This window comes from Cupressus sempervirens, chromosome 10, assembly GCF_028749045.1.
Source record: "Cupressus sempervirens isolate cs-2001-9-10 chromosome 10, ASM2874904v1, whole genome shotgun sequence".
NCBI classification, from domain to species: Eukaryota; Viridiplantae; Streptophyta; class Pinopsida; order Cupressales; family Cupressaceae; genus Cupressus; species Cupressus sempervirens.
In genome coordinates this window covers 217,838,135-217,866,016 of record NC_143127.1, presented here as the reverse complement: position 1 = coordinate 217,866,016, position 27,882 = coordinate 217,838,135, and the positions used below count along the sequence as shown (strand labels likewise).

At 34.0% G+C, this 27,882-nt stretch overlaps 1 protein-coding gene across 1 annotated transcript; it reads right to left on the bottom strand.

Moving 5' to 3' along the window:
- Positions 1 to 18,034: 18,034 nt before the first annotated feature.
- LOC149533422 (2-oxoglutarate-dependent dioxygenase DAO-like) lies at positions 18,035 to 18,974 on the bottom strand. The gene is made up of 2 exons (XM_089805857.1): positions 18,643 to 18,974; positions 18,035 to 18,296 (listed from the first exon to the last, which is right to left on the bottom strand). The coding sequence occupies exons 1-2, from the start codon at positions 18,972 to 18,974 to the stop codon at positions 18,035 to 18,037; spliced, it is 594 nt and encodes a 197-aa protein (XP_089661983.1).
- Positions 18,975 to 27,882: the final 8,908 nt, after the last annotated feature.

Genomic DNA, 27,882 nt, shown 5'->3' with positions numbered 1-27,882 from the left:
TTTTAGAAATGTTTATCATGGTCTCCATTAGGATTTTGTTTCTTTATGAGCATATTATTTATGTTTGATTGATGGGAGTTGCAATGCTAAATTAAGAAGTAGCATTTTGATTCTTAGATGATCAGCCTAATTATTTGTTTCTAAGATTTTAAACAACCACTGTTAATTACAACAAGGTTAAATTTCTGCACTTAGAAGAGTACTCTAACATTAAAAATCCTAAACTAGATGGTTTTTTATGATGTATTCCTTCTTTATTTCAATTCAACTATATGCTAACTTACCTCCTCAAGCTTGGATTATTGAGTCTTTAAAATCTCGTGATATAGTAATCTGGGCAGTCAATTTAAGTATATAGCTTAAGCCTCCATATTTAGATTAATTCTATCTTAGATTTCTCTGTTTGACTTTCTTGAACATTTAATTCTTTGTCTATAGCTTGAGGTTTAAGTTATGTCTGTCTAGTAGCTTTGTAGGTAGAGATCAATATAGTGTGTTCTTCAAAGTATAGTTGGGGTTTATATTACATCTTTGGAAAGCAATGGAATCTAAGTGTAGTAATAGGATAATGTAGGAACTTCTTAGTATACTATGAAAGGTTATTTATTAAGCAAGTATTGAATTCATTAATAGCTTTTAAGTGTTGGATTAGTCAATCAAGGGAAATTATTTTTTGGAAGGCATTTCCTATTAATAATTTGATGTTGATCTTTATGGACTCTTTAAATGGAGAATGGTAAGTTATTTAACACTTAATGAGGTGGTTGGATTTGTTTAAATTATGGTAGGTTGAAGTAACTAATAATAGAATAGGTTCACTTTTTTACCCCTGCCAGGTTATCTTGTTTCTATATCTAATTAGGAAGTTAATTTATATGTTATTACTAACCACTCTGATTGTCAAGTTAGTAAGACATTGGCGAGTTTAGCTTTTAGCAATGGATGTGCACATAAAGAACTGGCTGGTATGTTCCCCCAGCAACAAGTTTATGATTGGTATAAGAGTCAATAGATTACTTGTATTCAATGGACTATGAAACACTATATTGTAACAATAACAAATTTTTAGTAATTCAACTAGGGTATGCCCCTTTTATGTTGTAAAAATAAAGGACCATGGTCCTGGGCTAGATTGGAGGTTTTCTTCTCTGTTCTTTCCTACCAGTGCCTATTTCAAAAAAAGGTATTGTGATGTGTGTTATTTATTTTTAATTAATATAATCAAGGCTTAGGCCATTTACCGATCCAAAAAAAAATCCTAAATATTCTTAATTTAATAAAACCTAATCCTAAATATTTATAATTCAATAAAATCTAATCCTAGATATTCATAATTCAATAAACCCTTAATATTAAATTAATAGTAACCCTAAGTTAATATTTACCATATTCCTAATTGGATAAACCCTAAAACTAACTATATACATACAACAAGTCTAGAATACTATTGTACACCATATGTTAAATATGCATTGGAAAAAAGATTACACATGTGTACCTTGCCTCCTATACTATCCTACAAAAGTTTTTTGATTATTTTCATCTTGTTGTAATTTGTTTTCTGAATTTAATTGTGTGAACAATTTTTTACATCAGCATTTCGGATCACACTCCGTGATCCATCATCAGGATGCATGCAAAAGAAGAGGAGAAAGGGGATAGATAGCAAACCAAACTTCCAATAAAAAGGGGTTGGGGGAGAGGAGGAAGACTACGCACAAAATGAGGACATCAACTAATAAAATAAAGACCCCAAAATCATAAAATAAAATAAAAACATAAAATAACAAGAATTAAAATAAGAAAGGCACAAAGAGAAGACAAAAGCCAACAACCAAAGACCCTAATTAAAAATAAAAAATAAATTAACTAGTTAATTGATTAATTAATAAATAAATAGCTAAATAAATTAATTAGATATATAGTTAATTAATTAATTAATTAGTTAATTAAATATATAATCAATTGAATAATTAATTAGTTAATAAAGTAATTTAAAATAAGAATAAATAAAGTAGAAATCTAAAAGAAATATAAATAGGTTAAGGTAAAATGTAAAGATATAAAGAAAAAAAATTAAGAATTAAAATTAAAAATTAAAAAAAATTTAAATTTAAAAAAAAAAAAATGAAAAAAAAAAAAAAAATTATAACACACACACACACACCTATAGCTACGAGGTGTATGTTAAGGAGGGGAATAAGGAAAGAAAAGAGAGACCAAGAAAATTACCAAAAAATAAAATAAAATAATAATAGTAATAATAATAAAAATAATAAAAATAATAAGAAATAAGAAAAACAAGGATACAAGAAGATGCGTAGAGCAAGCATAAAGAAGGATATATGTGTGTGTGTGTGTGTGTGTGTGTGTGTGTGTGTGTGTGTGTGTGTGTGTAAGTACCTTTATGCACATACATACATACATACATACACATATATTAGTATATATGTATAAGTATACCTATATATGTACATATATACATATTTGTATGTATGTGTGTGTGTGTGTGTGTGTGTGTGTGTGTGTGTGTGTGTGCGTGCGCGCGCGTGTGTGTGTGTGTGAAGGCGCAAAACTAAAAATGCAAAGCCAAAAAAGAAAAAGTGAAAAATAAAGACACCAAAACAAAAGGGACTGACAAGTGGAAGGAAAAAAGGTTGAATGAACAAGATGGAGGACACAAGAATATAACCGAAAAACACAAGAAGAACAAGAGTGAGAGAGTGGAAAAGATTGTGGTAGGAAGGAAAAGACAAACAAAACTCCAAGGTGATAGAGAGCCCAAAGGGGGGAGAGGGATAGAGCGAAAAAACCAAGAAAGTGTGTGGGGGGGGGGGGCGGGGAAGGAAGCAATGGGGAGACAAAGAAAGGTCAAGACAAGGTGGGGCTAGAATTCTTAAGGGACGACAACAAAGGATGCCAAGAATGGTTTAGGTGCCAACCATCATCACAATTGAGGTTGGATGGGTTGTTATATATCTCAACCACCTCTTTGAACTTTCTTTTGAAGAAATTGTGTTCCTTGGCAACAATGAGAGTGTCCTCTAAGAGAATATGATATTTAGTCTACAGGATGAGTGCTTGATAAGGGTAGACTTAAGAACTTGCTCATGTCTAATATCCACTACATGTTCTTTGAGTTTGGTGACAAAAGAGTGACCTTTTTTTCCTATGTAGGGGATGCCACAAGAGCAAAGAACCTTGTAGACTCTAAACTCCAAATAGGAATTCCTAGAGTCTTCAAAAGGGGGAAGGCATTTTTTGAGAGTGGAGAGGGGCTTGAAGGACACCTGGACCCCTTTTATAACTAAAATTTTAGAGATCTTGTGTGAGATGCCTTCAACATAGGGAAGGGAGAAGAAAGGGGTAGGATTGGGAGGTGAGGGTAGGGGGTTAGGAGGGGAACAAATACTTTTTTTTGAGTTCTTCTTTGTGCATATTAACTTGATCTTTTATCTTTATTGCCCATGTCACAAATTCTTCTTTCAAAATTCGAAAACAAATAAGTTGCAAAATATTTCCTCCCTCCCAATTGACTTGTGCAAATTATTTGATTGGATTTGAATGTTAAAATTGAAAACAACACAAATATTATTTATATGACATTGTTTATAAAAAAAAGAAACCCCTAAAGGTCGACAAGAGTTTTGTTTGAAAATACTTAAATAGAAACTTATTTTCTATCCAAACTAGCTAGGTAGTTTTGATCAAAACTACCTAAGGTCAATTAATCTCAAGCATAAACCAATTTTTTAGTTTCGATAGAAACTTTAAGATTTTGTTTCTATAAAAACTAATGTTTATAGTTTTGGAAGAAACTTAGTTTCTATCAAAACTAGCTAATTACAAGTCTTCTCCAAATGTTAGAAGACTTTCAGTGTTTTCATGGCTTCCAGGCTCAATTACCTGGTTCAGATGGAGCAATCAAGACATGTCATTTTATATGATAGAAGTACCTTGAACTAGCTTTCTAATGACTATGAAATTGCTACATTTTAAATTTTTTTAGTTATACCTTTTTTACTTGAATTGAACATAGGTTTGTTATAAAAAATAAACCTCTATATTCGAAGCTCATGGAAAAATAGAAACTAAGAGAATATTTTTTTTGAAAAATAGCTATAGTCTTTGTATTTGAGTCCTCTTTCAATCAAAAAAATAATTTTTAAAATCAGGTAGATATATAATAAGTTACATGTTTCAAAAGCCACATATGTCCAAATTAGTATTATGTCAACTTTAAACTCCAATAAAAAATAAAATATTAAGGATAAATACATCAGATCTCCTCCAAGGTTTTGGTATGGATGTTAGCAAACTAAATTTAAAAGAATAAAATTGGTATCTATTTTAGAAAAAAGTTATGTTTTACAAAAACAACATTACTCTTTCAAAATAAGGTTTGTGATAACATACCAATTTTCGTGGGAGAAAAAATAATTCAATAAAATCAATTCAATTTTAAAAAAAAAAAAAAAATATTTAGAATCTATATAGAAAGTCCTAAAAAACTCTAATCTAATTCATCTTCAAATTCCTAACTGTTAAACAACAATTTGCATTTGAAAGTGAAAGTTTTCTAAAAAATTCATAGTTCAGTGTTAGTTTAAGCAAAAAAGTGTAACCCACTATTGTGGGTTCACCCAACCATACCTCCTTAACCTATCTTGGGAATTTATATTAAGTCCTTATTCATTAAATGGTTGGTTAGACTATTTGAAAACCAAAAATGAGTTAGGGTTTCACCTTTACCCCTAGGTGCTACTGCACCACAAGCCACCAAGCAACCTCCTTATTGCTAAAGCCTCATCCACTAGCTCTGCTCTCAAATTTCCAACTCCAAATCCTTAAACTTGATTGTATTCTCTTTGAGATCTCTTACTAAATTCCTACAATGCTATCCATGCCCTCCTTAAATAATTGCATGTCCACAACTCGACATGTTGCGAATATAATCATCTAGAATCCAAATAAACATAAAATGCGTTAGTCATCTTACAACCATTATTTAATACACATAAGATAAATAACCAAGACCCAAATAGGTCCACACACACCCCTAAAATTGATCCACATCACAATCATATGCTACGTGAATTAAATTAACCAAGTTGGTTGATTTAATCCACAAGAACACCATTCAGTGAGCCAAACTATTCAGCATCATCAAAACCACAAAATAGTTTTGAGAAATAGTATATGCCAGGTAAGACAATATATGTTGAGTCCAATATACATCAAACAAAAAGGCTCGGCCAACACTACATAGGTTTTCACAAGCACCACAAGCTATGAAATAGTATATGTCAGGTAAGACAATATATGTTGAGTCCAATATACATCAAACAAAAAAGTATATGTTGACCGAGCACTCGACCAACACTACATAGGTTTTGACAAGCACCACAAGCTATGTTGATCTTCATCAATGACCGCATTCCTCAGCTAACACTGCACCCAAGAACTGCTCAATAATGACCGACCATCAACCCTTCTTAGACTGAGTTCTCTAACTCCAAAACAAAAAGCACTCTAGCATGCATAAAATGCACCTACCTCAGCAGTATGCTATAGATTGAGTTGTATATTTTTGGTGAGGTTATATCTTTTTTAGTTGACTTGGATCCTTATTATAGACATAATCAACATGCTATGTTTGAGATGGAAGAATCTAGTTTTCATTTTGTGAAGACTTAAGAAGGATATTGTGTGGATTAGTCCTTAAAGGTCATTTGTGTTATGAAAAATTGGTGTAACTTGTATTATAACGTGTGGAACTTAATTTTAATATCTTATAATAGTCTTATATTATTCATTCTAGAAAAATATATGTTTACACTTGAATCATTGATCATTCTGTATCTAGAAGAATATATGTTTGACAAATTTCACGATCAACTCTAGATGTTGAAAGGCAGGAGGAAAACCAACTACAACAATAATTTTAGTGTTCATAATCCTAGAGGCCACATTTGTAGGATGATGGTCCTTGTATCTAAACATCTCTGATTGAACTCATTCATATCGAGACTGTTATGATTTATATCTTCACGTTTTCTAAAGGAAATTACTTCAAGGTTTTCCTCACAAGCCTTTTAAATTCCACTCTTGCTCTCAATTCATTCTTCAACTTTTTGTCTGAGAATGAAATAATGAAGTGGTTTCTTTATATAAGTCATATTTTTGAAAAATGTGCCTTTAAAAATGTATGCTAAAATTAAGCAGTTGCTTTACTTAATCACCAAGATTCCTTTTTTTTCACCACTTGTTCTTACTTTTCTCCTAATTTTCAAAAAGTTGCATATTTCATTCCTTTGAATTCATGATGAAGTTATGCTTCAACATGATTTTCTAGGGAATTAATTAATTAAGACTTATTGAAAAATAATATTTAATTGATAATTTGCATTTTATGACCAAATAACTTTTCTTTTAATTCTCCAATTTTAAAATGTTTAAAACAATCAGTTAAATATTAATTAAATAATTATTTAATTTCTATCTAAATCCAAAAAATATCGTATTATGTTTTTCCACAAAATAAAAAGTTATTTTTTATTTAAAAAAGATAATTCTAAATTCCACTTTTCATCTTTCAAGAATTTTCTCCAACTTTTTACATTTTTTTTTCAAAATTTTCAGACTAGAAGATTAAATTTTTTAAAGTTTTCCAAAATTTCAATTTTTTGTTCATTTATAATTCACAATTTTCACTTTTCATAATTTCCATCATTTGAGATTTTCCAAAAAAAAAATTTTTTTTACAAGATTTTAAGGAATTTCCAAATTTTCAAGTTTCTTCATGATTTCAAATGTTGTTTTTATTTGGGAAAAATTTGAATCCCATAATAATGTGTTCTAACCAAGGGGTCTAGCATGTAAGTGATGATAGATTTTATTTACGTTGGAACAATTTTGTGTTAAGGAAAACAAATCTTTTCTTTTGATCAAGTGGAGTTTATAGGATGTCCTAGATTTTATCTATCATAGACAAAATCCAGAGTGTTGGGAAAAGTGCACTCCAATCTTTACAAGAACGAGGTTTGTATGGGTAAGAGATTTTAATCCTTTGAAGGCTTTCTTTGATCATTGTGTAATTGTGCAAAAATGTTTTATGCAAGGAATTTAATTATATAAACAAGTGTCACATAGTACCTTGTAGCTTTGTAATGCAGATATTTGATGGTAACTAACATTGTCATATTTTATAGTTATTTAATATTCTATTACAACCGTGTTGTATATAATAAAACTAAAAATAGCAAAAATAACTCAATGATTGGAGAAACTAAAATAGATAAGAAAAAGATCTAATTATATCTATTTGTAGAATATAATTTATCTAGATTTAAATTTTGATCAAATGAATTGAATTAAAAAGAAGTGCAACTTATATTTTTTTAACTTAATTGAATTCTTCCCATCATATTTATTTAATTATTCTTTATATAAAAAATAATTAGCACAAAGTAAATCAATTGTTCAAGTAAATATTGAAAATATTAATGATAAAGAATTTAGGGATGAATAGTATTAATGTTGGATGTGAAGTTCATCTTTATCAATAACAAAGTAATTAGAAATCGAGCATGTTATTAGCAATTGGACTATTTGTAAAAAAATTAATATAGTATATAGTGGTTAGAAATAGAATTAAAGATGATAGATAGTATAATAGTTATTATATTTATTAGTTCGTAGCCTAAGTAATGATGTGATACTTTTTGCATTTCATTCCTAATTCGAAGTTTTTTTTTCAAATTGTTTAAATTTATCATTTTTAAGTTTGATTATAAAATCAATACATTGTGCGTAGTTAGATGAAAATTTGTGTCTTAATAATTATAAAATAATATATATTCTTATGTTATACAATCTTTTAATGAATACTAGTATATATATTATTATTAAAAATACTATATAATATTTTTATTGATTTAAATATTCTATAAACTATAATAAAGTTATTAAATGAAAACTAAATTTATACTAATACTAAGCAATACTAAGCAATTGAGGAACAATAAAATGAATAAATAAATTGTGCTATTTGACTATGGTAATTTTGAAAACAAATAGATTTTGAATAGATTAAGTAGTTTAGTGTAATGTAATTACTCAATATTAGTTTCATAAGGTAAACTTGTAAGTGAAATAGATAACAGGTTTAATTATGTTCTTAAAAAAAAATGGTCCTAAAATGTAGACGAAACTAGTGCAATATGTAAGATGTCCACAAAAAGCGTTAACACTAAATTGTATAAACCAATCATATTTCAAACAAGTGCTATGGGCAGCTCTAGTCCCTGCCTATAGTGGGTTAGGGGGAAGATCTCTGTGGATGGCTTTGGTGAGTTGCAGAAAATTGTAGTGTCAGTTGCGAGTAGTATCACTTGAAATGAAATCAGTATTGAAAGGCTTCAAAGAAAATGAGAGAGGTAATAAATAAGAGATAATAAATAATTTTTTGCATATTTTGGTTTTTACAAGTGGTTTGTGTAAGTGAAATGATCATTTGGTTTTTACAAGTGGTTTTTGCTTATTATGATAGTGCATGCGAAAAATGAAGATTAGAAAACGTGTTGAGGTGGGAGAAAGATCATTTCTAAAAAGGTAGATCTTAGACACATTTTTGGTGATCTAGGTGGCAAATTGTGTTTACCGGTAAGAATATTTCTATGCAATGCAAGATTTTAGTTTCACCTTCATGTAGATAGTTTTTCTTATGCCTAATAATGTGGCTCTTATGTAGGAGTTTATTATGTATTGAGTAGTGATAGCAATGTAACAGTTAACTAAAACAATGAGTTTCTTATTTGTTTTAACTATGATTATGCAACAGGCTCAGATTCTAGTAGCACTACTAGTGTGGGTTCATCTCAGCAACAAGTGACTTTAAGTTGGAATCCAACACTAGATCAAATTAAAATAATTACAATATTTGTACGAGAGACTTGCCTCTGGATACCAAGCATGGAACAGATACAATATATTGCTACTTAGCTCTGAATTTAAATGTTGATGCATGCTGAAAATAATATAGATTATGCATCAAACAACCGAATTCGACAATACAGTAAGACTAAAAAATAGATAATATATATAGCAGGGAGCACTCTTATACTACTGAGTTTATCCTTACAATAATTGTGTGTTAGCACAATGATGAGATCTTTTCAAAAAAAAAACCACAAAAAAAAAAGGATTTCCATTTAATTGTAATTTATCATATATCAACAGAAAAAAATTAGGCAAATAGACAGAAATAATATTATGAGGCGCACTATGATATTTGTGTTGGATGGCATAAGGATGAGGTAATGAATTTAATTTTAAATAATTTCTATGATGCTAAAATTTGTTGTTATCATTGCTAAAGGTAAATAAATAAATAAAACATTCAACAATATTTCATATTATTTACTCTTGATGTAAAAGCTTTGAATTAGAAAAGTAGATACACCAAGGATATGACATTTAAGAATGTCTAAATTGCTCAACTTGCTATGCAAAATCCCGCTAAGAGAAGCATGAAAAACTTTTAAAACCAAAACCATTAAAAAGACTTGTACAAAGCCCTCTCAAAGTCACTAGAAAATAAATATTCAGTACATACTGGTTCATAGCTATTCATAACAAAGATGTGGCTAAATCCTAATTCATAATATAGAGATGAACAAGAATTTCGATAGAGGGAGAATTCATGCTCAGTTTATTTGCAAAGCACAACAGAGAAAGTTAACAAGGATTTCATCCACAAATTAGACACTAGAACCAGAAAAACAATTTTCCAGATAAGGGAAAAGAATACCTCATTTGAATCACATTCTTACCAGTTTTCTGCAGAGAAGCAAAAGTGATATAACCCCATAGAAGATTTTGTCTAATTTCTAGATTGGATTTCATGAAAACCTAACACTGGATGACTTTTAAGCTAGACAAGATTGCTAAATTGTGGGAGGGTATACCTCAAGGGCAAGGTCCAAGCAGTAAACTAAAACATATATCTTACCAATGGGTGAGATTTGACACATGCCCTATTCTCTACACACAACTCCCACCAGTTGCCACGTTTAATCACCATTGCCATAAGTCTGTACTTTTTTGGTGAATTTTCAAACAACAAATTTGAAAAAACATTGGAGCTATACACGAAACATATCTACCACTCTTTGCCAGGACCCAACTATTGGAAATTAAACATCAACGCCTACAGGTTGTCCTCGAGACCCATGCCCATCTACCCTGTCAGGTCACCGCAGGTATCCATGAACGACATGCATTCATTTTGGTAGGTGAGATTTTGAATTTGAATGTTGAGAGGGAAAAGAATGGAATGTGACAAAAGGAATATTTTTCTACATTCATTTTTAAGTGCAGATCAAGCAGATTAGAGAAAAAGTTGCAGAGCTAAGCAGAGAAGGAAGAAGGAAGGAAGTTTGTGCCTGCAGTTGCACGTGGTTCCTGGTTCACTCTGTAAGTTTGGTGTTTGGATTTGTCCTGTTGAAGCAGTGATTGCTCCAGGCACCCTTGTATGCAGCCATTAGAGTTGCAGGTTTAGAAGTTTATTGAACTTTGAAGTATTATCAGTTTAGGGTTATTTTAGGATTTTTTCTGGTTGAAGCCGAATGCTTCCAAATTTTGTAATAGTTTAAATCTCAGTTGAATAGAAAGCAAGCAGCATACTTAATCTATTGTTCTTCATCTTCTATTCATTGCATTTGACAAGTTTGGTTGAAAGGTTAAAGCTTTGGCTTTCTGGTTTTAATGGTGAAAGCATTCATGTTGAAATATTTTCTAAGTTATATTTCTTAAGTTTGAAACAGAACACTTGGCATCTTCTTTCTCAGTTGGAGCCAAGTTCACTTGGCATCCATTGGTGTCGAGCATTTTCTGTGCAAATGCCGAGCTCCTCTTTGTGCCGAGCAAGTGCTAAGTAAATCTAGCACTCGACACCCTCCTGTACCGAGCACTTTTATTCAAGTGCCGAGCAACCTGCCACTCGGCACCATCAAGTGTCGAGTAAAACTGGCACTTGGCACCTTCATGTGCTGAGCAACTTTTAAGTGCCGAGAAAAGTTTTTAGGGTTAGGGTTGTGAGTTTGTGAGTTGAAATTTTTAATTTATATTTCTCACATGGTATCAGAGCTTTGAGGCCCCACATCCAAAGTGAGTTAGAGCATTTGTTTTCTTGAGATATTTATCATGGCAAGAGATGCAGGAAAGATATGGCAGCAGCCACCATCTTTTAATGGATAGAATTATGATACATTTGCAAAGAAGATGAAGATCATAATAGTTGCAAATGATTTGTGGGAGTTTGTGGTAAATGGATTCGATGATGTGACTGATCCAACTCAGTATGTTGCCCTCACAAATGCACAGAAGACTCATTTGAAAGAGTCAAGGAGGAAAGATGCAAAGGCATTAAGTCTTATTGAAGCAACAATGACAGAGACAATTTTCCCAAAGATTGTAGCAGCAAATTATGCAAAGGAAGCATGGGGTATCCTTGAGACAAACTTCAAGGGGACTGATAAAGTCCGTACTGTAAAGCTACAGAACATTAGGAGGGAGTTTGAGAATCTTTAGATGAAGGAAAATGAATCAGTTGTAGACTTCAGTTCAAGGATTTCCAATGTGATTAACCAATTGAAGTCAAATGGAGAAGACTACCAACTTAGAGGATAGTGGAAAAGATATTGAGGAGTTTACCTCATAAATATGACCATTTGGTAATGACCATAGAAGAGGCAAAAGATCTCACTACTTTGACAATGGATGAGTTGATGGGTTCTCTTCAAACCCATGAGTATAGGATCAATAGATCCACATCTTCTTCTACCCAAGAGTAAGCATTCAAGGCTCAGTTAAATCCAAGAGGAAGGGGAAGAGGAAGAAATGGCTCAGGCAGGAACTCCAGAGGTAGAGGTCGAGGTAATGGAGGAAAAATGAATGCTATAGCAGAAAGCTCAGGAAGAGTAGATGGAGCAAGTAACTCACAAAATACTTCAAGAGGAGGTAAGAAAAACTACAACTCAAATAAGAGTAATATAGAATGCTACTACTATCATAAATATGGGCATTATGCAAATGAATGCTGGAAGAAGCAGAATGATCAGTCAGGACAAGAAAATGTAGCTGATGTGAACATGGGAAGTGGACCCAATGCTGCTACCTTCATCATGTGTAATGTTGGTGAAGAAGGAAGCCCTAAAGTTTGGTACCTCGACAGTGGATGTAGCAACCACATGAGTGGCAATAAAACCTTGTTTTCATTCATTGACAAGAGTTTCAAATCAGAAATTAAGATGGGTAATAATGGAACCCTACCAGTTGTGGGCAAAGGATCTATTATGGTTCGCACCAAGAAAGGTGAGAAAAGGGAAATACAAAATGTATATTTTGCCCCTGGTATGAAGCACAATTTGATGAGCATTGGTCAGCTCATTCAAAATGGATACAAAGTGCTGATGGAGAATGACTCGTGTGTCATTCATGAAAAGGATGGGAGTAAGAACTTACTTGTAGTAGTTCAAATGACAAAGAACAGAATGTTTCCCTTGAGGATAGAGACATGTTTCTCATCTCAAGTTTGTGTTGCACCTCACACACAATCAGCTCTAAGGAGTGTGATTGAAGACCCCTCATGGCTATGGCACCTTAGGTATGGTCATCTTGGTTATGCTGGTTTAAATTTATTGTCAAATAAAAGAATGGTAGAAGGTTTGCCACGAATAAAAAATTCATGTGACAAGTGTGAGGCTTGTATTTTGGGTAAGCAACATAGGCTTCTCTTTAATTCTGGAAATTCTAGGAGGGCTAGATATCCATTAGAGTTAGTGCATACTGACCTAGTCAGTCCTATGCAAGTTACTTCCATTGGAGGGAGTACTTATTTCATGACATTCATTAATGATTTCAGTCGTAGGACATGAGTGTATTTCTTAAAGAATAAATCTAAAGCATTTAATAAATTTGTAGAATTTAAAGCCCAGGCTGAAAGAGAATGTGGACACTATATCAAGGTCCTAAGATCAGATAGAGGAGGGGAGTATAACTCCAATTCTTTTGTAAATTTTTGCAGGAAACATGGCATAAAGAAAGAGCTCATAGCCAGCTATACACAACAGCAGAATGGAGTGGCTGAAAGAAAGAACAGGACCATTGTTGAAACGACAAGGAGCATGATGAAAGAGAAAGGTCTCCCAACGGAATTTTGGGGAGAGGCTGTGGCAATAGTAGTTTACCTAATTAATAGGTGTCCTACAAAGGTAGTCTATGACAGAATTCCAATGGAAGCTTGGTCACATATAAGATGGATAGTTGAACACTTAAGGGTGCTTGGATGTGTAGCATATGCACATGTGCCTAAAGAGAAAAGGCAGAAATTTGATGACAAAGGTGTGAAATGCATTTTCACAAGGTACAGCCCAGAATCAAAGGCATATAGATTGTATGACCCATTGAACAACAAGATGATGCTTTCAAGAGATGTGGAATTTCTTGAAAATCAATCTTGGTATGGACAAACTGATGAGTCACCAAGCACTTCAAGTAAAGTGCCAATTATGAGTGAAGAAGATGTTGATGAATAGCAAGAAGAAGGAGCAAATAGAAGAAAAGACAAGCAGGTTCAGACATTGCTGAGCTCCTCTAGGCATGACTGAGTGTCAGTGCCAAGTACCAGTGAAGATCGAGCTAGTCGGCAAAGCAACAACAATGAAGATTCTAATTCCACACTCTCCTCCCTATTACCAAGAAAGACCAAGAGTCTTAGGGAGATATACCAAGATGAAAGGTATGAAGATTATGATGAGATGTTAATTTTGCATTATTTTCTCATAGTGATCCAATATATTTTGAGGAATCTATTAAAGAGAAGAAATGGTGTAATGCCATAGATGAGGAAATAGATACCATAGAAAGGAATGAGACATGGGAGCTAACTGAATTGCCTCCAAAGAAGCAAGTGATTGGAGTGAAATGGGTCTATAAGACCAAATGCAATGCTGAAGGCAAGATTGATAGGCATAAGGCAAGGCTGGTAGTCAAGGGCTACAAACAGCAGTATGGAAGAGACTATGATGAGACATATGCCCCTGTTACAAGAATGGAAATCGTGCATGCTGTCATAGCAATTGCAGCCTAGCACAAGTGGAAGGTATTTCAAATGGATGTGAAGTTCGCCTTCCTAAATGGTGTATTGAAAGAAGAAGTGTATGTGGAGCAGCCACCTGGTTATGAAGCTGCAGGTGAAGAGAACAAAGTATATAGATTGAAGAGAGCTCTTTATGGGCTCAAGCAAGTTCCAAGGGCATGGTACAGTAGGATTGACTCATATTTGATGAGCAATGGCTTTAGCAAAAGCAATGGTGAGCCTACTCTCTACATCAAGGCAACAAAGGGTAATGTGTTGATTGTTGTCTTGTATGTAGATGATTTAATTTTTACTGGTAATGACAAGACTCTAATTGGTGAGTTCCAAGAGGTCATGAAAACTGAATTTGGAATGACAGACCTAGGTCTCTTGAAATACTTTCTAGGCATAGAAGTAAAACAAATGCATGATGGCATCTTCATCTCTCAAGAAAAATATGTAGGGCAAATCTTGGAGAGATTTAAAACGTAGAACAGTAAGGTAGCCCCCACACCAATAGCAATAGGTCTAAAGTTGAGCAAGGAAGACTCTAGCAAGAGAGTGGATCCAACACTATACAAGAGTATGGTTTGAAGTCTGATGTATTTGATTGCAACTCGGCCAGACCTAATGCATGCAGTAAGTCTAATTTTTAGATTTATGGAAACACCAAAGGATTCCCATTGGCAAGTGGGAAAGAGGATCCTAAGGTATGTGAAAGGTACCAAGGGATTTGGAATTTTGTATACTGCATCAAATGATTTCAGGTTGGTTGGCTATAATGATAGTGATTGGGGTGGAAGTTTAGATGATAAGAAGAGCACTTCCGGATACATGTTTCATATGAGATCGGGTGCAATTTCATGGGCATCCAAGAAGCAACCTATTGTTGCTCAATCTACAGCAGAGGCTAAATACATTGCAGCAAATGTAGTAGCATGTCAAGCAATTTGGCTAAGGAGGATCTTGATAGATTTGAATGAAGGGTAAGAGAATGGAATCACAATTTATTGTGACAACATCTCATTAATTGCATTGTCTAAGAATCCAGTCTTTCATGGGAGAAGCAAACACGTAGAAATCATATATCACTTCATTAGAGAGTTGGTGGAGAATGGGGATATCAAAATAAATTTTTGCAAGTCTGAGCAGTAGCTAGCAGACATTTTCACAAAGCCATTAGGCATTGGATCTTTTGTACACCTACTAGAGTGTCTTGGTGTAGTTGATTTGAATCAGCTGTGATCCTTGTTTGTTTGGCTCAGGACAAAGGGGGAGTGTTGAAAATTAAACGTCAATGCCTACAAGTTGTCCTCGAGCCCCATGCCCATCTACCTTGTCAGGTCACCACAGGCATCCATGAACGGCAGGCATTCATTTTGGTAGGTGAGATTTTGAATTTGAACGTTGAGAGGGAAAAGAATGAAATGTGACAAAAAGAATATTTTTCTACATTCATTTTAAAGTGCAGATCAAGTAGATCAAAGAAAAAGTTGAAGAGCTAAGCAGAGGAGGAAGAAGGAAGGAAGTTTGTGCCTGCAGTTGCACGCAGTTCCTTGTTCACTCTGTAAGTTTGTTGTTTGGATTTGTCTCGTTGAAGCAGTGATTGCTCCAGGCACCCTTGTATGCAGCCATTAGAGTTGCAGGTTTAGAAGTTTATTGAAGTTTGAAGTATTATCAGTTTAGGGTTATTTTAGGGTTTTTTCTGGTTGAAGCCGAATGCTTCCAAATTTTGTAATAGTTTAAATCTCAGTTGAATAGAAAGCAAGCAGCATACTTAATCTATTGTTCTTCATCTTCTATTTATTGCATTTGACAAGTTTGGTTGAAAGGTTAAAGTTTTGGCTTTCTGGTTTTAATGGTGAAAGCATTCACGTTGAAATATTTCCTAAGTTATATTTCTTAAGTTTGAAACAAAACACTCGGCATCTTCTTTCTCAGTTGGAGCCGAGTTCACTCGGCATCCATTGGTGCCGAGCATTTTCTGTGCAAGTGCCGAGCTCCTCTTTGTGGCAAGCAAGTGCTGAGTAAATCTGGCACTCGACACCCTCCTGTACCGAGCACTTTTCTTCAAGTGTCGAGCAACTTGCCACTCGGCAAGTGCCGAGTAAAATTGGCACTCGGCACCTTCATGTGCTGAGCAACTTTTAAGTGCCGAGAAAAGTTTTTAGGGTTAGGGTTGTGAGTTTGTGAGTTGAAATTTTCAATTTATATTTCTCACACCAATGAATACTACGCATTGTGCCGAATTTTATGGCAGAAAAAAGAAAAGACAACAAAAAGAAAGGTTGATAATCAACGACGAGGCCAAGATTTTGAGGTCAAAAATCAAGTTTAGTGGGATTTTTTTGAGGTCAAAAATCTTAGTCACTCACCAAAGAAGGTTTTTTTGGCCTCAGGGCTTCCCCTCCAAGAATTTGCAAAAGACTAACTAAATGAATGGAAACTACCTAACACACGCAACCCCTAATACATAACCTTATAGACAATAGTGGTTCTCACCACGTGTTCAATATTAATGGACAAAAAAATAGCATAATGTATGCAATTTGTTTCAAAACTAAAAAATGTAAAGGATTTTTCAAATTTTACAATATTAGAAAGTTTACTCGTGCAGGCTGATTCCCACCACATCCTTGTGGCACAAAAAACAATAATCAATTGGGTTATCAACTTTAAAGAATTTCTTATCAACTTTAAAGAATTTGTTGTCAGGAGATATTGATGCCATTTTTAACAATCATGGAAAATTATTTATCTTCTAGATGCAACCTGCCCATCTACTTAGATTTGTAGTAATAAATGAGAAACTATCCTTATTCAGAAATGGATTGAAATTACATTGTAGAAAATTGAAATTGTTAATAATTTCATGAACACACACCAGCAACTCTGCCACTTACAAAAATTACAAAATCATGAGCGCTTTCTTTAAATTCTATTGCAACGATGTCAGTTCTCATATCAAAGATGTTAGAGTAACTCTTTTAAACAGGAGGCATTCTATTGTTAGAAAAAAATTACAAGACCTTTGAAACAAAGATATTTAAAAATGACCAACACTTTCACAGACGGAAGAAGACATTTTAGCAGCTGATTTGGGGAACTTGTAGTGAGCTTTGACCAACCTTTTCTGCTGGTTATCATTCATTTGGAAAAACAAAAATTCTCTCATATTTGCATATCTACTTAACCATAATCGATTATATCTAATGGTAAGTGCTTATTATAAAATGCTGCATATCCAAAGATATTGTACAAAGTATAGAGGGGCAAGTGAAGCACATGCACAACACCACATAAAAATATTTGGAAACAGACATGTGAATTGGCCTACTCCATCTGTCCAACCTTATTTTTGTTCAAATTTCCTATGCCAGAAAATTATTAGACTGCCCCGAAAAATGAAAAATGAAAATGTTTAATGAAAAAATAGTAATAAAAATGAAATAATTCTGTTTAATAAAATATTTTGAGACAACCATAGATTATATGTGAAATGGAAGAGCATGCACAAATATCAAAATAGAGATTAATATGAAATAGAACATCGAAAACTTTAATTCCTGTCTTTAGAAGGCAGGGATTAATAATAACTTTTTATTGTAGAAAATTCAAAAACATAAATTCACTAGTTTGCACAAGTGAATGCAATAGTATTGACCTAGGGACAAGTAGATAAAAGGATAATAAGCATTTAGATTTAGTTTTGTTTATTTGATTTAGAGAGCAAACATGTCAATGCAGGATGATTCTGTATCATTTTGCAAAGTTTGAGACTCCTGCATCTTCTTGTATGACATCTATGCATTTTCATCAATCAATTCTGGAGGTGCATGTATATCACTCTCATCTGAAAAGGATTAAAAATATGGAAGTGATACTCTTGGTGTCTCACATTTCCCCATTATCACTCCGTGTATGCAGTTCCATATCCTCCCATTGCTCCATGCCTTCATGCAATCGCCCATCAAAATTATTAAAGAGTTTGGCATCACCTTCAGTTTTGCCTTTTGCCCACTTTCCATACTTTTTTTGAACCTCAAGCCCACCATTCTTATCTTGATAAGTTATTGTTATAAAATCATGATCAGCATGCGGTGAGACACCTCCAGTTTTATTTGGTGGTATGTCATAGTAATTTGTGAAACTAGATCTACATAATAGAAAAATCAGTCTATCTATCTGTCTCATTATATTATTAGTTTATTCATTTAGATTTACCTGACTTATATCTTCCTTTAAACAAAGATAAATGGTATTAGTGAACTACAAGATTGATCAATCTATCTATCTATCTATCTATCTAGATTTACCTAACTTAAACCTGACTTAAGAAAAAAAAGATAAATAATATTAGTGAATTACTAGATCGATCTATCAGTCTATCTATCTATCTAAATTTACCTAACTTAGACCTAATTTTTTTTTTTTAAAGATAAATGATATTAGTGAATTGCCAGATTTGTGGATTTCCTTGAGGCCACAGTTGATTTGAAAACTTGTGAATGGCAACAGGATCTAGGGCACCAAGCACACCAAGGCTCTCATAAAATGGCAATGCAGGCACATCAGGTATGTAACCGAAGTCTGTTCTTGGAAAAATATTTTTTTGTTTGCTTTCCTTGGGGACTGCAAAGCAATCTCTAGTAGCTGATTCCATCTCATGAATTATCTCCTCCTTCACTCCATGATTCACAACTACAAAGCACCCCCATTCTTCACAAGCTTTTCTCACTTCAATACACAAACTCTCTGAATCAATATCTCCATTACCCAGAAGAGAAAGATCAATGAGAGGTGTAACTTGCTCGCCCTCATTCGGGCCTGTCATTTTGTGAGAACCCTTTTTAGAAGAGCCTTCAAAGATTGTGATGAATGCTTGTGTGGAGGATGGTATTATAATGGTATTATTATAGATAGTATAATAGTTATTATATCTATTTAAAATATTTAATTTAATTTTAATAGTAGTTGAGGAACTCATAAAATGAATAAATTAATTTTGTTATTTGGCTATGGTAATTTAGAAAAAAATAGATTTCGAGTAGGTTAAGTAGTTTAGTGAAGTTTAGTTATTCAACATTAGTTAATAAGGTAAACTTGTAATTCAAATAAACAATTCAGTAGATTGACTTATTTATTGTGGTACACAACGGCCTGAAATTTATCACAGGCCTAAAAACTATCAGGTGTTGGATGCTGGAAAATTATCAGTTTCATTAATGTCAGGGAGTGTATATAGTGGAATGAGTTTACTCCATGTCCGCCAGCATATTTGGAAGTAATGAAAGAAAGTTATGGGGAGTGGGTATTAGAAAGGTTAAAAAAAATACATTTTAATTATCCATGTGAACTAAACATAGGCATTTCTTCCAAAAGGATAGCAATTGGATGTAGTATGCCTGGTTTTGAACGAATTTTTGGAGCCCAAAATAAAATCTTTATTGTCTTCATAATCACCATGTTTGGAATGGAGAGGCCCAATATATACCTTGATCATACCTATGCTTGATACAATGAAGGATTTAAAATTGGATCATACCTGTTAGGTTGTTTGGGTACAAGAGGGCACTCTGTAGTACCTGGAGACATAAGTCATAGTTTATCATTTGATTTTTTTTTAAAATTTCGTTTTTGTGCTTTAATCTAAACCAAAGTTGAAATAACTTAATAGATTACAAGTAGTCTTCTATTCAAGTAGTATGTACAAGTATTATATTTTGCAGGATTTTTTGAAGCATATTAATTTTAATTCCTTAAAACAACATCTAGACTTTTGAAAATGTAAACTTCAGGAAAATAAACTTTTGGAATCCAATTGTAATGACCATCCAGTCCCTTTGATTTAAAAGTAATCCAATATCTTTACCTTTCACAAAGCATTTGGACGAATTTCAGGTGATTAGTGGATTTGTGTAGGTGGAAAAGCAACTGAAAATAGTTTTTAATCAAAACCATAGCTAAGAAAAAGGAAGATCTCACAGAAGCTGATTTTTGAATGTCCTCTCAAATGAGTGGTAGATACATGTAATATATATTCTTTTTTAAAGTTTAATGTTGGATTGTCTCCGATTTAGAATTTTTGTTGCATTTTCTGACTAGTTGATGTAAAATTGCTAATGTTTTACTCTTCAATTGCCTCAAATGAGTTAGCAAGAAAATTTAATTTATGTCTCATGTATATTGAAACCTTTTGTCAATGACATTCAATTTGTCAGTGGAATGTGTAAATCCAGTGTCATCGCACAACATCAAAGGATGGTTTTATCGAGGAAATATATCATTACATTTGTTCATAGATAAATTGTGAGTTGACTTGATATGTAATATTTCTAATGGATTTGGCCAAGGTTTTACAATATCTATTAACTTTTCCAATCTATGAACATATTTTATTTTTATATTCATTTAAAAAAGTGTTTCCAAGTTTTGGTCCCTATTTTTTTTTGCCAATTGTTTTAAACTAATTGGGATTACTCATTAGATTTGAGTGATTAATCCTTCAAAGTTAAGAAAATTTAATTTATGTCTCATGTATATTGAAACCTTTTCTCAAAGACATTCAATTTGTCAGTGGAATGTGTAAATCCAGTGTCATCGCACAACATCAAAGGATGGTTTTATCGAGGAAATATATCATTACATTTGTTCATAGATAAATTGTGAGTTGACTTGATATGTAATATTTCTAATGGATTTGGCCAAGGTTTTACAATATCTAGTAATTTTTCCAATCTATGAACATATTTTATTTTTATATTCATTTAAAAAACGTGTTTCCAAGTTTTGGTCCCTATTTTTTTTGCCAACTGTTTTAAACTAATTGGGATTACTCATTAGATTTGAGTGATTACTCCTTCAAAGTTTCACAACTCATAATTCAGAGAAAATTTTGGTTTACCATGGGAGTTTGACATATAGGTCTATCATGTGTAGTTTTGTTTTCCCAACATTTTACAGAGAGTTTGATTATATTAATTAATTGAAAAGAGAAAATACTCAAGAAAATTTGAACTTCCTCTCTTCCCATACTTTTCTCTCTCCATGTACTAAAGCTTTTAGAGAGAAGTACGGGTTAAGGTTTTAAGTTTGAGTTTTTACTCTCTCTCTTCCCATTTTTCTCTCTCCACATACTAAAACCTTTAGAGGAAGTTCGGGTTAAAGTTTTAAGTTTGAGTTTCACTTTTTCTCTCTCCACGTACTCGCCATACTCTCTCTCCCTGTACTCCAACTTTTTAACCTAATTCTAACCCAAACCTCCTAACCTAAACTTCAACTTGAAGGTAACTGCCGGTTGGAGATGAAGTTCATAGATGTTTGGAATAATTTTGGTGTGTTGTTTCATTGGAGGCCAGTTTGAAGAAGCCCTAAAATTGCAAGAACCCAACTCCTGTATTTCCCAGAAAATAAAATGGCAGTTATAATGTCTATACAAAGAGGATGAGGATGCAATCGTCAATGGAGTGAAATTATTGATATTCATTAGCAATGGAAGGTGGTGGCTTCTTGAATGACAGAAAATAATTCACATCAAAGTCATCTCGTGAGTTACCAGAGTATGTGTGCGGATTTTAAAACTAACATTGCCATCTTGTTGGTTCCCTTGCTGCAGAGATACAACATGGTCTTCATAATGATGATACGCAAACAGGTTTGATTAAAAGCTTGGCTGCGACAAAAACACAACACTCTTACCTATGACATCAGAAAAATTGGATTGAAATGCATGAAGTTGAGACGAAAAACCTGAGGTGTGATGTGCCACGTCTTGCAACATCCTCAGGCTAGTATCGAGCACTTAGAAAGAAGTGATGCAGACGTAGAAGGTGATGATTGAAGCGACCATAACCAAGGCACGAGAATTGTTTGACAAAATGCGTTGTCTCCAGGTTGTGGTGCCATGAGCAGCATTAAGCGTGGGAAGACTGTGCACAAAAATGAATGTGCAGATCAAGAATTATGATCCATTTAGAAAAGCCGCCCCCAACAAAGCATGAGCATTATTAAACAAAAATCATAGGAAGACGCTCCAAGGCACCCGATACTGTCAAAACAATGGTATTCCAGACCTATCACGGCATAGCAATGGTGTTATTCTACTCCTAAGCCACATTTGGAGTTGAAAGACTGACAATGCATTTGAATACTGAGTCTAGAATCACATATGGAAACACAAGGCAGTGGGTGCAACTTATTTGATGGAATGCGCTTTAGAGTGTAACTGAAACGTTTGACAGAATTCTTCATCTCCAGCACTCAGGTAACCCCCGACTTTTCTCACCCACAGTATCCATAGGAAGAACTTCATGTCACTAATTAGTTCAAACAGTTGGCAAAACAATGGAGTGAATACATTCAAAGCTAGTGTGCTCATGTAGTCCAATCGAAATATCATCAATTGATTAGAATAAGCACAGCGTATGAAAAGAAATATGGGCAGAGGTGCATGGACATAGACAAGCATGTGACCATTGACATTTGAAGGTAATTTGAAGACCGAGGAAAAGCAGGCAATCCCGCCATCAAGAAGAAGCACATATTTTTAAAACGTGCCTACTATCCGTTTGACAAAATGAGCAACCTCGAATGCCAATAAAGCACTTCTAAACTGCCGCACAAGAATACATAGAACAGTCACAAAGCAAGCTCTCAAAGAGGTGAATTGTTCAATGGAATGCTTTTGTCGCACATGAGAGCTGGATTCTTCAAAGAGAAGTAAAGATTTTGGTGAAATTTATAATTGAAGAAGATTTAACATCAAATTTGAATAAAGAAAAGTGGCTATTAACTCCGTGCTACTGCTAGGATAGCCCTTGACAGTTGACAGGTGACAATATGAGGTATAATTTTTAGGGCAAGGAACCTCCTGTGATACTAAAAAGCATGCTCCCCAAAATATGTGACACAAAGATGGGGCATTTAGAAATTGCAGACTTCTGGAAGATGATGAGCAAAGAAGATAAATCACCCCTGGCACGTTGAACGCTGGAAAGTGGCCTGGCCCATGCAGGAGGGCATCTGCTCGCAGTTCAATGTGTGGAATTGGTTTTAGAATGTATCAAGGCATATGATCAGAATTCGAGGGACATCAAGACTACAGGAGGTAATGTCGTAGCAAGGTTGGACCCAATATCTATATCCATCACTTTCAGATTACCAGTAAGAGAAGAGTTTACAAAAATTTCTAAAGAAGGTGCCCAAGGTTATTTCCATCAGAATAAGAAAACATGCCTCAATGTTATTGCTAAAAGTTGGCTCGATCAACCCAGGTGAGGACAATTGCAGTTGCCAAGAATGTTACGCAGGAATATCTTCAATGAAGATATTTCTGATATGATAGTTCTTCTCAATAGAGTGGTGGAAAATCAGGCAGCTGAAGATTTTCATGATTAGATGTTTTTGTATATTAATACCATCACCACTGGGAAACAATTTATAGACTGGGGAGAAATGATTAGCGATGCTCTCAATTACCAGTTGACAGGATTCAATGCAAATCAAGGATTTTACATGTCCTCATATCTAATGTACGCAATTGCAAGTATGAAGTCATGGCCCGGTCTAAATCCTTATGGGGAGTATAGCTTAACTACTCAAATTTATAACTATTACCCCCAGTTGCAATTGAAACAAAGCAATACACACTTCCGCAGGGTGAACGATGCTTTTTCTATGCTCATTTCTAGGGAACTACAAGGAGACATAGGACTTCAAATTTCTCCTGAAGCAGCCAGTCTCATTAGTACTTATGGTAGCTTCTTCATACAATATCCTCCATTCACTTACATCTACATCGGAGGTTTTCAAGATTGCCCTCTCATGTTGCATCGCTTTGTAGATGACAGGTTGGTACTTTCAGAAGTCTGCAGGAAAATTGGTCAAGTAAACAAAAAGTGCAGGAACAAAAGATCAATCCCTTTCCCAATTGGCATTGGACATTACAATTGTTTGTCTTCTTCGGATGCTCAAAATATTGAGAGATCCATGGTGAACATAACTCTACAGTCTTTCTACAGTCGCTTTCCATTTGATGGTAGCGGGTATGTTAAAAATAACTTGGCACTTGGACCTGGCTATGTTCATTTTCCCACATTGAAAGATTTTTGGGAAAATTGTGAGAATGATTTCGAAGTTAGAAAAAGGGACTGGATGAGATTTACAATACAACAAATCATTGATTACAAAATGGGATGGGATGTGACAGGCATAACGGAGGACGGGTCAGACTTGATTGATCCGTACTTCTTTGAGCGAATACAATTACTAGAATTGCCATATATCGATTGGTCACTGCCAGAACTAAAAGACCTCAAAGAAAGGACTTCCTTTGTGATTCAACGAACTAAGACTTGGTTAAAGAATAAAGTCAAAGAAGCCACTACTACCACTAAGTCAACAGGAAGAAGTAATGTAAATAATAATAATACTTCTCAAGAAGGAACATCAGTTTCAGCCATTCCATCTGCTATTCCTACATCCTCAGGCTCTTTGCATAGCACACAAGGGGGAGATGATGGTGAAGATCCACATAAATGAGTTAACCTAGTTTTAGCATGTGAACTCAATGTGATCACCAGGAAGAAGAGATCAAAACCCAAGGAGAAGACCTTAAAGCCGATTCAACAAATGATTGATGAAGCTCCTGAGATGAATGCTTTACCCTCATTTGTAGATGAGATGATTCAATCCATAGCATCTCCTTCACGCTCATTGTCTCCTGAAAGCATAGAAGCAATCCAAGAGGAGCCAGATGTAGAAAATGTGCATAACTTGAACTTATCATCTACAATCTTACAGGTTCTTTCAGTAATTGGCTCATCCGCTAGTATTTCAACATCTTGGTTACAAGAAAGTTTAGAGAGAAAGAAGAAAAGGATGATTCAGTTGGAGGCACCCAATCTAGATGTTGTAGCTGACTTGATGCACAGAAGTACAAAGATAAAGAAGACTAAAATGGATTCCAGACTAACAGTGAACCCTACTTCAGGTAATTTATCTATTGAAATTGCACAACGAGTCACAGAGAAGGATATAAATGAGGCAAATGAATATGATTTTAGCATCACTAAAGTGGATCTAGGCTGGACTACTCGTGAAGGGAAAGAACACAATTTTCAAGTGTCAGCTGCTGTCCTAGTAGAACAATCAATGAGAGATAAGCAAGTTAAGAATCAACTCAAGTGTCAAGTCTGAACTCTTTCTTCATGCATCAAATCGATGATTGGTGACTCCTTTGCAGATCCTAGTTCATCCATAGAAAGTACAGAAGATCCAAAGAAGATGTTTGATGAAGGAACCATTCAAAACATAGGATAATGCCAAATATATGGTAAAATGGTGAAAGCATGGGTACAAAGTATGAAAGAGCAGGCATCAAGCTTATTTCAAGATGTTCAAGGTACATTTACCAAAGCGGATCATATACAACAAAGCATTCAAAAAGAACTGGCAACTCTCAAGGAACAACAAACATTCTGGAGAGAAATTGATGCCAATTTAGTAGAGATTAAAAGCATGGACAACAATATAGTCAGGTCACTAAAGTTAATCAGCACTAGAGAAGAAGAGAAAATTGACATATGGCTGGAAAACATCCGATGGAAGAATGATAGTATGAATGAAAAATTGAGTGAAGGAGAACAATTCTTAAACTCTTGCAAGTTACTGAAAAAGAGGGCCTTGGAAGAAATACCAATGATCGTAGAGGGTATTCCTATTAATGAACATACTCAAAATCCAGACATATCTTCCATCTTGAAATGCATAGAAACAAAAATCAACACTGAACTTGGCAATAAACAAAGTTCAGATGCTAGCGCTATGATGAAATTGAGCAGTCTCTCAGTAGCATTGAACTCCTATACTCAAAACTTGTCAGGTTGTGTCACAGAATTGGATGAAATTAGAAAGAGACATGAGTTGTGTAAGCTGAAGATGCAGAGTTTAATCGTCATTAAGAACAAAACTTTGGCTCAAGTCATCAAATCATTCAGAGCGTACAAGGCAAACTTGACTCAGTTGCTGGTAGCACCTACAGATCAAGGAACGAGTTCAAAGAATTAAAAGTTAGAAGTTTTTCTGTCTAAAGTTGTCTTAGAATTTTATTGATGTAATTTGTAAAAAGGTCAACTTTAGAATTAACTCTAGTTTTCATTTTTCTAACCGTAGTTAAGCTTCAAGGGTTAGAGTTGGTTATGAATCGTCTTCAAGTAGTCCAAACTCTAACTTTTTGGGTAGTTACGAACCCGAAAAGTTAGTTATTCTAGATTGGCTATAAATTTTTGAAGATCAATGTAATAAGGGACTTTTTGGACTTGGATACAGGGAACACTGATGCTCTGATCATAAAGCAATTTTTGGAAAGTGTGTACAATTGTTGTTTTTGTGTAATCAGTTATTTCTTTCTTTCTTGGTGCAAGAAATAAAAGGAAGTACATTTAGCATTCTCTCTCCAAGGAATCTGAATTGTTAAAGTGTTGATTCATCTATGATTACTTTCATGGTATGATGTGAGTATTTGCGAATGGTTGAATTAGTATTGTGTTGGTGAAAGTTTTCAAGCGTGGTCCTTGATAGCTCTCATTAATAGTTTACATCATTTTTTTAATGAAAACGTTGGAGGCGTGTGGTGCATTTGTTGTCAATAGTTTTCCTTCTCATTTTCTAAGTTCTTCTTATCCTTTTTGAAAACTCTAAAATTTCATCTTACGAGGGAGCTGCCCCTCTAAACACAGAGGAAGGCCGGATATCAAGGGCCTATCCAACTGTTGTGAACGATTTGCCACATACACTCCGTTGGGCAAATTTCTTTAGTGACAAATCTGTTTACCAACAAGTTTAACCATCTTCGACTAGGATACAAAGACAATCAAAAGAATGTACATTCAATAGTAAGGGAAGGAAGGGTTTCTCTCTATCTAATTGCATAGAACAAGAAAATTTTAAAATATTTCTTTCCTCAACCCAAATTAAGTGGAAAATTTAGTGACACGTAGATTCACTAATTAAAATGATAGCCTTACCCTTTTGTTAAGGAAAATGGGTAGTTAAGGTAGGAGTTATTATTCTAATGATCGAAGAAGAATGGAAAAATATAAGATTACATAGTTACACTTTTATGGAGAGGAATACTAAAACCGTTAGGAAGGAAAGAGAAGAGTGGGGGCACGGCTGGGAGAAAAGTTGCAGGCGGTTCGAAGAGTGGGAGAATAGAAGAAAGGGGTTTTCAACTACTATGAGAATGGGGGCTTCATGGAAAGAAGAAAAAAGGGATTGGTTGAACCAAAGAAAATAATTTCTATTGATTTGAGGGAGAAAAGAGAAAACTCAATCAAAGTAGGGAAAAGAACTGTAAGCTGGAATTGGTAAGAAATGGGAAAAGATGGGAAGTAGATTGGGAAAAAGATGGGAAGAAGATTGGGAATAAAATTTAGCCACAATACATCTGAAGACATTGAAGCAGGTGCTCTTCATCTAATTCTTTTTCTAAACAAAGTCAATATTGATTGAGTTCTTTAAGACTCCAAATCACTTTGAAATGATTATGGAAATAGTTTATTCCAATTATTCAAGACTTAACTGTTGAATATGTTGAATACGAGTCAGTTCCAGTTTATTTAGAAACCATTGGTAGAGATTAGAAATACACTAAGATTTTAGTCCGCGAGATTGTTCTTTTTTTTTCTAATTGATTACATTATCAATTGTGAATTGTGATCAGGTTCCTACAAAGTGTAATC

What these genes read in the sequence shown, in the direction of transcription:
- LOC149533422 (XM_089805857.1), bottom strand. Translation starts at nt 18,974, where the DNA reads ATGACAGGCCCGAATGAGGGCGAGCAAGTTACACCTCTCATTGATCTT. An exon ending in GATCCTGTTGCCATTCACAA is followed by an intron (nt 18,297 to 18,642) that starts GTTTTCAAATCA and finishes TCTATTATGTAG; the next exon opens with ATCTAGTTTCACAAATTACT.